At 24.4% G+C, this 14650-nt stretch overlaps 1 protein-coding gene and 2 long non-coding RNA genes across 4 annotated transcripts; 1 reads left to right on the forward strand and 2 right to left on the reverse strand.

Moving 5' to 3' along the window:
- Positions 1–1666: 1666 nt before the first annotated feature.
- Positions 1667–2018, reverse strand: LOC122855587. 2 transcript variants are annotated; one of them, XR_006374082.1, is made up of 2 exons: positions 1963–2018; positions 1667–1797 (listed from the first exon to the last, which is right to left on the reverse strand). It is a non-coding gene; the product is annotated as an uncharacterized LOC122855587 (long non-coding RNA). The 2 variants fall into 2 exon arrangements; XR_006374083.1 differs by having other exon boundaries at positions 1667–1793; positions 1963–2014.
- Positions 2019–3259: 1241 nt separating this feature from the next.
- LOC122854038 lies at positions 3260–5180 on the forward strand. The gene is made up of 4 exons (XM_044154449.1): positions 3260–3378; positions 3468–3820; positions 4458–4952; positions 5026–5180. Exons 1-4 carry the CDS (start codon positions 3359–3361, stop codon positions 5178–5180), a joined length of 1023 nt encoding a protein of 340 aa, XP_044010384.1. The 5' UTR covers positions 3260–3358.
- A 336-nt stretch (positions 5181–5516) lies between these two features.
- On the reverse strand, positions 5517–6701 carry LOC122855588. The gene is made up of 2 exons (XR_006374084.1): positions 6549–6701; positions 5517–5957 (listed from the first exon to the last, which is right to left on the reverse strand). It is a non-coding gene; the product is annotated as an uncharacterized LOC122855588 (long non-coding RNA).
- Positions 6702–14650: the final 7949 nt, after the last annotated feature.

Below are 14650 nucleotides of genomic sequence, written 5' to 3' on the forward strand. Positions count from 1 at the left end.
TTCTTTGCAAAAGAAATTTTAAATATCATTAAATATAAAATAATTATAAAAACATCAAGTTGAGTTTTAGCGTGATAACAATTTAATTTTTTTTTTTTTTTTAATATGTAACTTGTATACATAAAAAAAAATGAGTACGATTATTAATTTAATTTTTTTGACTCACGCAATTAATCAGTCGTACATGAAGAATCACGAATTATGTTTTTTTTTTTTTTTTCTTTCATTAATACAAAAACAAAAAATCAATAATTAATTGAAATAAGATATTATTAAATATTAAAAACAATTAATAATTAAATAGATAGCTTGTAAAAAAATTTCTCCGTATTTTTTCCGAATTTCTCCGTAAATTTTACGGAGAAATCCAGAAAAAAATTCGGAGAAAATTTTTTACGGTGTAATAATAATAATCATGATAGTAACATTAATAATAAGCACAAATGAAAAAAAATTATAACGAAATAGAAAAAAAAATCAAGAAAATCCGATAAAATCGAAGATAATTCTTTGATTTACAATTAATGAATAAATTCAGTTGTGGTAACTCGTACACTCTTGCAGGCATTTTTTTTTTTTTTCTATTAATATTAATAATAATATATCTATTTAAATATTTAAATGCAAATTCAATTTGAAAGCTCTATTTCATTTATTCAACTATATATTTATATCTATTTATGAAGGATTTATTTATTCTTTTTTTTTATCGGCAATATTTTATAGATAACATGAGTGAATATAAAAATTTAATTTGAGAGAGAAAAAAAAATAATAATAAAGATAAAGACAAGACAAAAAAAAAAAAAAAAAAAGATAGAAGCAATGCCCAAAAGTCTCAGGTGGTGTCAATGAACTCAACCATGTGAGAAGTCCGAAGAAGAGCGAGAGCATTCGCTTGCTTACTCTTCCTTTTCTCGCGCCGTCACACACAACATACACATACATACATAATACACACACAAATTACAAAGGAGAGATGAATTTAAATTGACGTTTCAATGTACGATAAGTGATGAGATATATATTTTATATAAAAAAAAATTTGAACAAAAAAAAAAAAAAAAAAACGATTTTACCTCAGCTGGTTGGTACTTGCAGTTTGTGCTCATTGAACATTTTAGTGATTTTCATGATGATGAATGTCTGCCTTTCCTTATATTGATGATCCAGGCCGATGATCTTCTCAGATTCGATGAGGATATCTCTTCACGTCCTCTCACGCGTTTCTCCATTTAATAAATATATTTTTATTTACTCAGCAAAATGTACAAGTTGACGATGATGATGACGATGATGGTAGTTGAACACCTGCCATCCGTAAGACATCAACTTTCTTCAATATTGACCAGTTGGATCAAGCCCAGAAGCCATTTTTGAAATTTTAATAATTCGTTTTTAATAATGGAATTATAATATTATTTTCCAATTTAATTAGTCAAAAGACAAACTCTTTTTTAATATTGACCAGTTGGATCTAATGACGACGACATTTTGATGATTTTTTATCACAAGTATTTAAATATCTTTATTTAATTTTTGTGTATATATATATTTTTTAAAGTGATATTAAAACTAAATAAAGATTAAATGATGACTTTTTTTTCTTGTTTTTTCAGGTCACGAATAATATTATTTTCAATAAAAACTTGTTACACTCAGTTAGTTTTTTTTTCTCTTGAATTTTTTTATTAATTGGTTGGTTGCCTCAGTAGAGTCCAGTTGGGTCCAAGCCTCCAGCCATTTTTTACAGAAACACAAATGTCATCTGATGGTCAATCGTTGTTGAATATCTGTCTTGAAAATATGATTTCAAAGATCAGTATAATCCAGTTGGATCCAATTTACAATCCATTTTTAAATATTTTGTTTAATAAATTAACAAAAAAAATTAAAAAAAAATAAATTAAAAATAATTATAATATATTATATTATAAAAATTAATAAAGAATTTTTTTTTACCTTGTAATTCACTTGGTAATTGGAAGTTTTTTTTTTTTTTTTTTTTGTAATTATTAATTATCACTGGTAAAATTTATTTTTTTTATAGTATAATTTTTTTTTTTGGTTTAAAGTTTTTATATTTTAAAATCACAAAACTGTTTGATTTTTAAAATAGATAAAAAAATCAAGTAGTAGTTAGACAAGTTGGGACTGATGCTGCGCGCGTGATCGTGCCCCAGAGAGGTCTGACAGCTCTTGGCGAGGTGGCTCGCTTTAAGGCACTCAAGAAATCTCCCCCCTTTCGATGTATTACGACTGGGAGATGATTGGTTCGCTATCAACTTGGCGGCTTCATTGGAATCGCGGTGGATTATATTGAGCTTTCAGCGAAGTTTCTCCAGTATGTATACCATTTTTTTTCTTTCTAATTTGTTGTTATTATTAAATTTACAATACACTCTATATGATATTTTATATGTTAATTTGGGTAATTTAAATATATATTTGTTTGACATTTGACTGGTAATGAAAATAATAAAAATTATCATGATAACAATAATAGTCAACCCTGATAAAAATATTTTTCAGAATTTCGCCGTATTTCTCCGAGTTTTCTCGAATTCCTTTGTCTGAATTTCTCCGGAATTGCCCCATGCGGAAAAATACAACAAAATCAGAAAAAATCGAAGAAAAAGCAGAGAAATATTTTTTCTACGAAATGATAGTAATAATTATTATAATAGCTATGTCAATGTTTATCACTATTATTATTATTTCAACAAACTGTTGTGCAATCACTAGACAATGTATTTTTGATCTCATTGTGCAAGGTCAGTACATTTGAAAATAAAAATTTATATATAAATAGTTTTTAAAATATTCTGCTGACAAAAATAAAATCTATATTTATTTTTGTTAGCTAAATGTATTAATTTTTTATAAATAATTATTCTACATTTTATTTTATAACAATAATAATTTTTTTTCTTTATAATAATAGTTATTTCTTCGGGATTGGCCAAAATCCGAGTAATACCGGAGAAATGTTTCCTCTAGGGCTGTTGAAAAATGTCTGTTCAATTTTATAATTTGCCGTGACTTGCTGTCAAAAATTTTCGTAAGATTATGCTTTTCTCATTTGAATTGAATTTTTTCAGCAAATATATTCAAATTTCAAAAAAAAAAATTCGCTCACAACAAAAGTTGTGGTTTTTCACGCAAGAGGAGTCAAATTCTTAAGCAACAAAAGAAAGAAAAAAAAAACACGCCATGTTGTTGATTGTAATGATTATATTGATGAGATCCTTACAAGGAACACGTGTTTTCAACGAGAAAAACATCCAAAGTTTTTGTTTAATTTTAACATACTTGTATTTTTATTTATTTCTGTGCTGAGTTTAAATTTATTATTAAAATGTCTGAAATAACAACAAGGTAAGAATATTTAAAAACAAAAAAAAATTAATTTTCAATTGTTAATCTATGATAATAATAATAATGTTAATTTTTTAATTTTAATATAGAAATCAAAAAAAAGTGAATGAATTTGGTGATAATGGTGGATATTTTGATAGTATTGTCAAGCCAATATTACAGTATGGTCATGAAGATGAATTTCGCAATTGGTTACAAGACATGAAATTAATTAAATCATCATTGACATGTTCAAAACCAGATTGTTATGAACATAAATTGATATGGCAAGCAGCACGTGTTATTGATAAATTCGTATGGAAATGTACAGTATGTCACAAAAATTATGCAATCAGAGATGCCTCATTTTTTCATGGTATTCATTGTGATCTGAAAACATCAATAGGATTAATACTAGCATGGTGCCAAAATATACCACCTCAAACTATAGCACTAATGCTAGGTGAGTTATTTTTTTTTTATTATTATAATAATTATTATTCTTACATAATGACACTCTTTAGCTGTCAAAATAATTATCATCAAAATTGACAATTTGTTGTGTTGGATTACAAACAAGTTTACACATTTTGTTTGTTTGTTTTTTTTTCAATTTTAATATCAGTTTTAACTTTTATTAAACAATTAACTACCTAAAATTTTATTTTACCCAACAATGACAATTGACAAAATAAAGCAATTTACAAAATTGTTTTGTCTTAAAAATAATATTATTGATAGTTAAAAATTTTGATGATGTCAAGATGACTTTCAAATACATCAGTTTCAAGTTTGTACGTAAATTATGCTTCCTTTGTTTAGTTAACTAATCGAAAAAAAAATTATTTCAATTAATTGTTTAAATATCTATTTATTATTTTATTTTTCCTTGATCTACTGATAATAATAACAACTATCAAGATGACAGTTAAAATTTATATTTGTAAATAAAGTTTGAGGTTTGATAAATTTATTTTTAATTTTTAATTTAATGACAGAAGTACTGGGATAAATAATATTCATATAAATTAAATAATAATTATATTGTTATAAAAAATTATTATTATTATTAATAATTGATATGTATAATTTAATTACAGGTACACAAGATTTAAATGCCAAAAAAATGTATAAAAAATGTACAAAAATGGCTGATACATGGGTTGAGAGACATATTGATGAATTTTTTCTTGGTGGTCCTGGTAAAGTACTTGTTATTTATGAATATCCTGGTGGTAATATGTTATCAGATGTTATTGAAATTGTTAAAACTGATAAACATAAAGGTCATTTACCAATAATATTATGTATTATTGAAGCAAATAATATACCACCAAGAATGTGGTTTCATATTATGCAAAAAACGCCAAAAAAAAAAAATCAAAAAAATGATGATACAATTAATAATGATACTTTTGATGAAGCAATGAATGTTATAAAGGGACATATTTTACCAGGTAGTTTTATTGTTGCTGATAAAAATGCTGAATGCTATGATTTTAATGCAATTGTTGAATTAAAAAATTATCAAACATTCTCAATTGATTTTTTGGAAAAATTTGATAATGATGCACAAAAATTACGTGACAATTTAGGTATGTATTTATTTAAAAATGTTTTTTTTTTTTTTATATTCTAATTTTTTATTTTTATTAATTTTATTTTCAGCAACTATTTGGCAATCAGCTGTTGATATTTTTGAAGATGTAGTAGAATCACCAAAATCTCAACGACAATCAATATTATCATCATATTTATGGCGTCAAAAATTTAACTTTCAAAATATGCTTGAGCAAATTGCCGATGAATATCGTTTTGAATAATCGTAAAAAAAAAAAAAACAAGATTTATTTTAGTTACTTATTAACCAGTTAAATATTTTTGATAAATTATTAAATTAATATAGCTTTTTTTTTTATTTAAACTTTATCAATTAAAGTCTTCCAAGTTTTTCAATAATTTTGGATGACATTGAGACTGACATCAAGTGCCTGTCACAAATAAAAGTTGGTATTTTTTCATGAATATAATAATAAATTCAAATAAAAAAAACAAATTTCATCATATAAAATTTATTATCAACCAAAATAGATTTATTTGCTATTTACATTTTAACAATTACATATTTTACACTTCAACATTTTTTACATTATATACAGTTTTTTTTTTTTTTTTTTTAACATCAAATATTTAATAGTGCACTTATTCTTTTGTGCAAAGAATTAAAACTATGATAATAAGTGCAACAGTTGCCAGCCAGTGACAAGATAAAAGAATGCCTCATCATTTTTTTTTTTTATTTTTTTCAACAACAATGTATGGTTTGACTTAATACAGTCCAGTTGGATCCAATCCTTTGACCATTTTTAACAAGTAATTTTTAAATGTTTTAATTAATATAATCCAGTTGGATCTAATCCTTTACCCATTTTTCACAAGTAATTTTTGGATGCTTCAATTAGTATAGCCCAGTTGGGTCTAAAGTTCCAGACATTTTTAATTTTGTTACTTAATAAAAATCGAATTCTCCACAAGGAATTTTTGGTTCTTTAACTTAGTAAAGTTCGGTTGGATCTAATCCTGCGGCCATTTTTTAAAAACTGAAATCATAAAATTACACAAAATTAAAATAATGAAAACCAAAAAATTATGTCATCATAAAAAAAAAAAAAAAAAGGAAATAATTTGAATTATAAATTTCCACTTATTTAATTTATCTAAAAGCATGATTTTGACATTCAATAATTTGATTTAATGTCTTAAATACAAAATATATTTTATTTAATTTGTCACTTGAAAATTAAAATTCAGTGGAATGTGTAATCTTCCCCTGGTTTTTTTTAAACCCTCAGGAAATTTAAAATTCAATTTATCTTTTAAAAAATACCACGTCAGTAAAATAATTTTAATAATTAATTATTTTTGTTTTTTTTTTTGACATTTTTTAAAGCACTTTTACAATGAAGTTTTATCAAAAAAGAAAAACCAAAAATAAATAAGATAATATCCAAAAATATGGTAAAATAAAAACCCACTGAAGTTAAATATTTTTAGACATGATAAAAAATTTTTTAAATAAAATGGATCAATATTACACAAAATTTAAATAACACAAAAATTAAATGACAAGTTTTCACAATATTAAATACTATTTTAATAAATAAAAATAATTAAATAAAAAAAATTATTACCTTATGTAAAATTCACAAATATTAAAAATCACAAAACAAAAATCACAAATGTTAACTAAATTATTTATATAAAATTATATTTTTATTTTCAAGTTTATACTGTGAGTATAGGTCTGTACTTGGCTATGCACCAGAAAAGTATATGACTAAACCTCGAAATGTGGCTCTATTTAAAGCAGTTCATAAGTTGCATGAGAATCCCCACTCACGTAAAACCGTAGTCATCTGATTGGTTGACTCTTAAACTTGACGGCGAAAATAGTACTGGCGAACGAGTTTTTATAAGAAAATAGGAGGATCCTACGAAAATCTATGAAAAAAGCTGTGGGAAAAATAATTTTTTGACTAAAGATGTCTTAGTGACATAGAATTTGTTTTATCACAAATATTTTTTGAAAAAAAGGAGAAGACAAGTATTTATCCCTTTCATAGAATTTTTTGTACATTTTTATGGCACTCCTGTTGTTTTGAAAAATTTTATTTAGTCATGCAATATATTATTTTTCTATTCATTAAACTATTTTTCTATTAATTTATTAAATAAAATAACAAATAAATAAATAGAAAAATATAATTAAAATATAATTAAAGTTCATCTCGACAAAATTAAAAATTGCAATTCACATTATTTTTGAGGTAAATTTATTTTATTAGTTATGGAAGAATCCTTTGAAAACCTTTTAGCAAAGCTATGGGAAAATGAAAATATTTTTTTGACGAAAGACATCTCAGTCAGACAGTATTGTTATGACGAATATTGTTTGAAAAAGATAGAGAGACATACTAATCCTTTCCGTAGAATTTTTTGTACACTCTTATGGGACTCCTGTTGTTTTGAAAAATTTTATCAATGGTTGCATACAATATTATTTGCCTATATATATTAAATTATTTATGTATTTATTTTTTTATTTACTTATTTTTCTATTTATTTGTTTATAAATTGTTCTATTCATTTATTTAATAAATTAATAGAAAAATTAAAATATATAATTACATTTCAGTCGAACGAAAGTAAATTTATTGCAATTTATATTGCTATTGAAGTAAATAGCTTTAAAAAAGCTGTGGGAAAAATAATTTTTTGATTAAACTGTGTCAGTGAGACAGTATTGTTATGACAAATATTGTTTAAAAAAGGTAAAAAAATATTAATCCCTTACATAGATTTTTCTGTACATTTTTATGGCACTCGTGTTGTTTTGAAAATTTTTATCTTGTCATACAATATTATTTTTTTATTCAATAATTTATTTTTCGATTTATTTTTCTAATTATTTATTTATTTATTAAATTAAATAACAAAAAAATAAATAGAAAAATATAATTAAAATATAATTATAGAGTTCATCTCAACAAAAGTAAAAATTGCAATTCACATTATTTTTGAATTTTGAGGTAAATAATTTTATTAGTTATGGAAGGATCCTTTGAAAACCTTTTAGCAAAGTTGTGGGAAAATGAAAATAATTTCTTGACCGAAGATATCTCAGTGAGACAGTATTGTTATGACGAATATTGTTTGAAAAAGATATAGAGAACTATTAATCCTTTCCATAGAACTTCCTGTACACTCTTATGCGACTCCTGTTGTTTTGGAAAAGTTAATCTATAGTTGCATACAATATTATTTACCTTGACATTAAATTATTTATGTATTTATTTTTCCATTTATTTGTTCATTTATTTTTTCTTCTTATTTGTTTATTTATTTTTTTTAAATTTATTTGTTTATTAATTGATCTATTTATTCAATAAATAAATAGAAAAATATAATTAAAATGTAAATAAATTTCATCTCAACAAAAGTAAGAATTGCAATTTATATTGTTATTGAAGTAAATAATTTTATTTATTATAAGAAGAACTAATAGGTTAAAAACCTATGAGAAAAATAATTTTTTGACTAAACTGTGTCAGTAAGACAATATTGTTATGACAAATATTTTTTTAAAAGGGTAGAGAAATATTAATCTCTTCCGTAGACTTTTCTGTATATTTTTATGGGACTCTTGTTATTTTGGAAAATTTTATCTATAGTTATTAAATAAATAAATAGAAAAATTAAAATATAATCTAATTTCATCCCAACAAAATCAAAAATTACAAATTATATTGTTATTGAAGTGAATAATTTTCATAATTATAATCTTTGTTTTTTTTCATTGCCTTTTATTAATTAATGAACAATATATACTTCAAATATTTTACAAAGCAATACAAATAGTTTAAATATATATTTTTTCAAAAATTTGTCAGACGATAATGATAATGATAGTTAAAGTGTCATTGAAAAAAAACCCATTTCACTTAGAAAGGTATGCCAAAAATTGAGAGGAAAAAAAAAAAAAAAAAAAAGAAAGAAAATCAAAGGTTCACCTGCACCAATGCAACCATTCATAAAATATTTCAAGGACGTATACGTTTCACACACAAATAAAAAAAAAAAAAGAAAAAAAAAAAAAAAGTTATGGTTGTAAGAAAGAAAGGGAAGAATGCAAAGCAACTTTAAGTACCTCAGTCTTGTGAATCATCCAGGCTGTTCTATGTTGCAGCAAGAAATATCCGGTCCGTCAAAGCAAAAGCTCTGTCAAAGTTTCTTGACAAATTCATAAAACATTTTCAACATCTCAATAAGCCATGCACCCTCATGGCATTCCAAAATTTTCTTTTTTTCTTTCTTCCTTTTTTCAAAAAAAAAAAAAAAAAAAAAAAAAAAAGTATCTTTCATCTTTTATTGTTCTATGAAACCCACTGACAATGCAAAAAGCTAGAAATTCCTTTTCTCCATTATGCCTGTAAACCGACTTTTATTTTATTTTATTTTTTTTTTCTCTAATAGGTAATACAAACAAACAATAAAACTGACTGACTTTACCATGTTTTTTCCTTCTTTTCAATATACTTGTCATTGATTTTATTTTATTTTTCTAAAAATTAGTCGCATTTTTTCCCACTCAATGTCTATGAAATGAGCCGCATTACCCATAACATTTTTTTTTTTTTTTTTTTTTTTTCCCAAGACAATTTCTCTTTCTACTTTTTTCCTTAAATACAATAATAATTATCATAGTTATTTTCTCTTTTGTAAATTGTAAATTTTATTTTTAAATATATATTTTATTTTGTTTAAAGATATATATATTTTGTTAATTTATTTATTGTACTTTCTCTGGATAGTACATTTTGCTGGTTCATCAATGTCTATTAAAATAATATACATGTTTGTGTTGAGTGTATGGGTATTTTAAAAAATTGCAATCGTATGATTGTAATGGTGTGTCTATGTGATATGTGGCGGTTTAGTGCCCCATCAAGTTAAGCATCGTTTAATGTATTTATATATGTGTGTTAGTTCGGTATATAGGTGATGGCTAGAGTTGATGGTCAGCCTTGGTAGCATCCATTGGCCACTGACTATACCACTGTCTACCATCACCATCACCACACACCACTACTACTTTTTCTATGCTTTTTTCATCATCTTCTTTTACTTTTTTTCTTCTTATTCTTTTCCTTCCTACTATTACACTACTACTACTACTGCCTTTGTTACTTCATGCTGCGGACAAGTATCATGTACATGAAAATGCGTTGCAAATAAGCTTTTAACTTATTGAGTATAGTTAATAGTTAACAAGTAACAAAATTTTGAACTTGGGAAAAAAAAAAAAAACATCAAGTTTGTACTTGTTCTGTCTAATAAAAATTGATAAATGATTTTTTTCAAAATGGTCAATGTCTCCTTCAATGTGTCTCCTTCAATAGAAAATTTACCTTTTCTTTTAACATTGGAATGTTTTTGACCTGTTTTAAAAATTTTAACTACTACCGACAAATACCGAGAATATGATTTAAGAAAAAAAAAAAAAAAAAAAAATACATGGGTAATGCAAGAAAAAAGAAAATAAAAATTAGAGAAAAATTCACCGTGAATTTTCCTTTCTTCATAACTTTTAATAGACATGTAATATTACATGCTTCTTAGAAAAAAAAAAAAATGTTAAACATTGATTACAATTTTCAAGTATAATGATGGTTATTTTCTTTTTTTTTTTTTCTTTATTTTCTTCAATTTTCAGGGTACATAATAAGTGTGTATTTTTGAGAAAAGTATTGACATTGACTTCTGAGTTTTTGCATCATAATCACTTTCTATGTAACCTTAACACTGCCCTTGACATGTTTATTATATATTTATTTTCTAAGCAGTTACTAATTTCCAAAAACCAATTTATCAACAATATTTGTAAGATCATCAATATGTCTGAGCCTATTTCATGGCTAAAAAATTTCAATAAATGTTTACTAAGCTTGTCAAACTTGCAAACAAAGAATAAAAAAATTTATAATTAATGACGAATGATTTGACCGATGACTCTGAAAATTTGACTAGACCAAATAATAAAAAAAAGACGCCAGAATATGAAAGAAAAAGCAAGAATATTTCATCATTTTAATATCCAAAAAATGGTTTGAAATCTCCATCGAAACCAATGTTAAATATTATTTTCAATGCTTAATTACATAAAATTTAAAAGTATCCCTAAGAAAATAATTATACCGTTGTATTCATCCTAAAAGATCTCTTTGGCAAAATTTCTGAACATTCTCATTACATCTTTTAAAAACAATTTTAAATAACCTCCTTAACAACCATGCCCTTGACATGTTTATTATATATTTATTTTCTAAGCAGTTACTAATTTCCAAAAACCAATTTATCAACAATATTTGTAAGATCATCAATATGTCTGAGCCTATTTCATGGCTAAAAAATTTCAATAAATGTTTACTAAGCTTGTCAAACTTGCAAACAAAGAATAAAAAAAATTCTCACGAAAATGACGAATGATTTTCACCAATGACTCTGCACACCTGACTAGACCCAAAATAATAGAAAGAAAAAGACGCCAAAATGAAAAAAGAAAAAGCACAGAATAGTGGCACCTCATTATAATAAACAAAACTATTGAATTTGAAAGCCGACTCGACCACTGCGCTGTGGGTATCGTCTGCCTCTTGATTGTGCACAATTGCTTTTATTCATAAAACCCTTAAAAGTATCCCTGGAGGCTGAAAGGACTTATTTTAGTGCGTCATCCCTAAAGAATCTCTTTGGCACGTGTCTGGCTATCTCATCTTTTATTGACATCTACCTCAAAACACCTTTAAATTCATCCGTATCAACCTCAAAATTAAAATAAATGATAATCTCTAAATTTTTCATCAAAGATTATCATTTATTTTATCGCATTATGACAACACCTTGTTAAAATTTTAAAATAAATAAATATACCCTGCACGGAGAGAAATCCGCAGCAAATAATGCTGTAGAGTATCAAACAAATTTTACTGTAGTCTACTGGAAATTGAGAAGTTGCGTGGGGAGGCCACCAGGATCGACTAGAATTTCCTACTACACTACAGTAATTTTAATCAAAACGAAACAAAAAAACAACACAAAAAATTAAATAAAACCTTATTGTTTAAACATCAAAATAAAAATGTAACGTGTTTATTAATTTAAAAAAAAATAAACCATTTTATAATTTTCATGTGTTTCACCGCATTTTTATTTAGATTCAATAATAAAATAAAAACAATAAACTTTATTAGAAGAGGTTAGGAACACACTTGATTTCCAATAAATATTCGTGTCATCTGGCGGGAAAACTTGCTGTACACTACAGTAATTTCTGGCATAAAGTATACCATTAACTCAAGATTTCCAAAAATTCCGGTAGACTACAGTAAAAAATTTAGATGAAATATAATAATAATCATTATAATAAGTGGGAATTAGTCGCTTTAATGACGTCAGCTATGATTTTTACGATACCACTACAGTAATATTTGCTGCGGATTTCTCTCCGTGTGATGGCCAAAATATTTTCCGATTTTTTTCGGCGTTTCTCTGTTTTTTCTCGAATTTCTCCGACTTGGTAAAATCACAGAAATTATTTTCGATAGGGTAAATAGTTTTCAAAACATTCTGCTAATTTTATAAGTAATTATTTTTTATTTTATAATAATAACAATAATGATTATTTTTTTTTTCATAATTTAAATTGATAAGAAGTAAATTTAATTTAAAAAAAAATTACATATAATAAGACCTATTGTTGATATAACAATAATAATATATATTTATTTATTTTATTTATAAATTTATGCAAAAAAAAAAGAGAGATAATAAAAAAAAAATAAAAAGCCATTTACTTCCGCCTTGCATTCGTATGCGAAATAATAAAATATATATCTCATGAGATTAAAAAATGTATAAAAATAAAAAAATAAAAAATATGGATTGAATATTGTGTGTGTGTTTGAGGAGATTGTATTGTTCTGAAGTTGTTTGTGAATTATTATATTTTCTTGCTCGATTCCTCTTTTGTACACATACATGTAATAATAAGGATCCGCATATGTGACGCCATGTTACTGGGATAAAAGGTGAATGGACTCGTATTGTACATATGATATATCTTGGAAATTATATAATATTCATTGTGATAATATTTAAAAATATATTGTCTTTTTAAAAAACTTTTAAATCCATAAATTGGCACATTACAATACAACAAGTTATGGATAAATAAATTAATTAAAATTACAATAAATCATTACAATTATAATAAATAAAAATTTATAAAATGTAAAATGAAAAAAAATCGGTGTCAAATAATAATTATATACTAATGATTATAAATTAATATATACAAGTCGTTCAACAGGTCTTATTGAATATGTATATATCTATGAGGTGGTTTTGATACATTATGGCATCAATGATTGTGATAGGTCGAGATACAAAAACTCAGCTTGGTTTAATAATATATTCAAGGACTCATGAGATACCTGATATACTCAAATTATTATTATTTTTTTATTCTTTTTATTATTATGTATATTATAAAATGGATAAAAATTTGTTATAAATTATTTTCATTTATAAAACTAAATAACTACCCTGGTAGAAATAGTCTCTCCGGATTTCTTCGGATCGTCTTAATTCGGAGAAATTCAGAGAAAATCCGGAGAGACTTTTTCCACCATTAAATAAATTTAAACTACAAAAATATATATATAATATTAATAATTTAAATTGACAAAAGGAAAAATTAATTATTAACAATAATTAAATTTATAATAATATTATTATTTTAAATAAATTTTATTATATGCAAATAATAAAAAAAATATAAAAAAATGCAAATGTGTGTGTGTAAGAGCTTGATATGCGAATTGAAATTGAGTTTATATTTTTATATGTAGTTGAAGCGCCATCAACGAGTGAATGTAGGTGGGTAGGTAGGTAGGTAGATACATATATATGTAAAAAAAAAAATATATATATGTGTGTAATAGACATATAATAGATTGTGGTATAAAGACAGTCGCATCAGGATGGAGATAGATAGACCAAAGTACATTTACGTATATATCTGTATGCATATATTATTTTAATAAAGAGTAAAGTTATTTATGCGTATATGTGTATAATTGTAAATGTACATTGTTTGTTGGTATTGGTTTTATAATATTAGGTGCGTTGACCTGACGCGATGTTGAAGAACGTGAGTCGAGGCACGCCGAGTGATCATCCAAATCAATGTATGATATGCGGTAATATCGTGTAATAGTAGTAGTGATAATTAATCATTTATTGCTGAATAATATTTAAACAATATTTATACATTGACTATTAATAAATTTCAATTATTAAAAAGAATTTTTATTTTAAATTTTTTTCGATTTTTTAAATGATAAATTAGAATGAAATTAAACAAGCTGATAAAATTAGAAAAATTAATAATTTAATAATTTTTGATTTAATATTAAGTATAATTAAAAAAATAGCAAATTGAATTAAGGAGAAGAATAAAAAATAAAAAAATTTTTGAAATTAACTTTTATATTTTAAAAATATTTTAGATATAGATTTAAAATTATTCAATCAAAATTATATTTACAATTAATTATTGTATTATTTTGGATTAATTAAATACTATTTTTTTTTTAATTTTATAGTTCAAGATGAAAGTTGGGTTAAATGTGTTTATGTTTTATAAACATATATTGATATTTATATACGTTCT

The sequence above is a fragment of the Aphidius gifuensis genome, linkage group LG4 (assembly GCF_014905175.1).
Source record: "Aphidius gifuensis isolate YNYX2018 linkage group LG4, ASM1490517v1, whole genome shotgun sequence".
Taxonomy (NCBI): domain Eukaryota; kingdom Metazoa; phylum Arthropoda; class Insecta; order Hymenoptera; family Braconidae; genus Aphidius; species Aphidius gifuensis.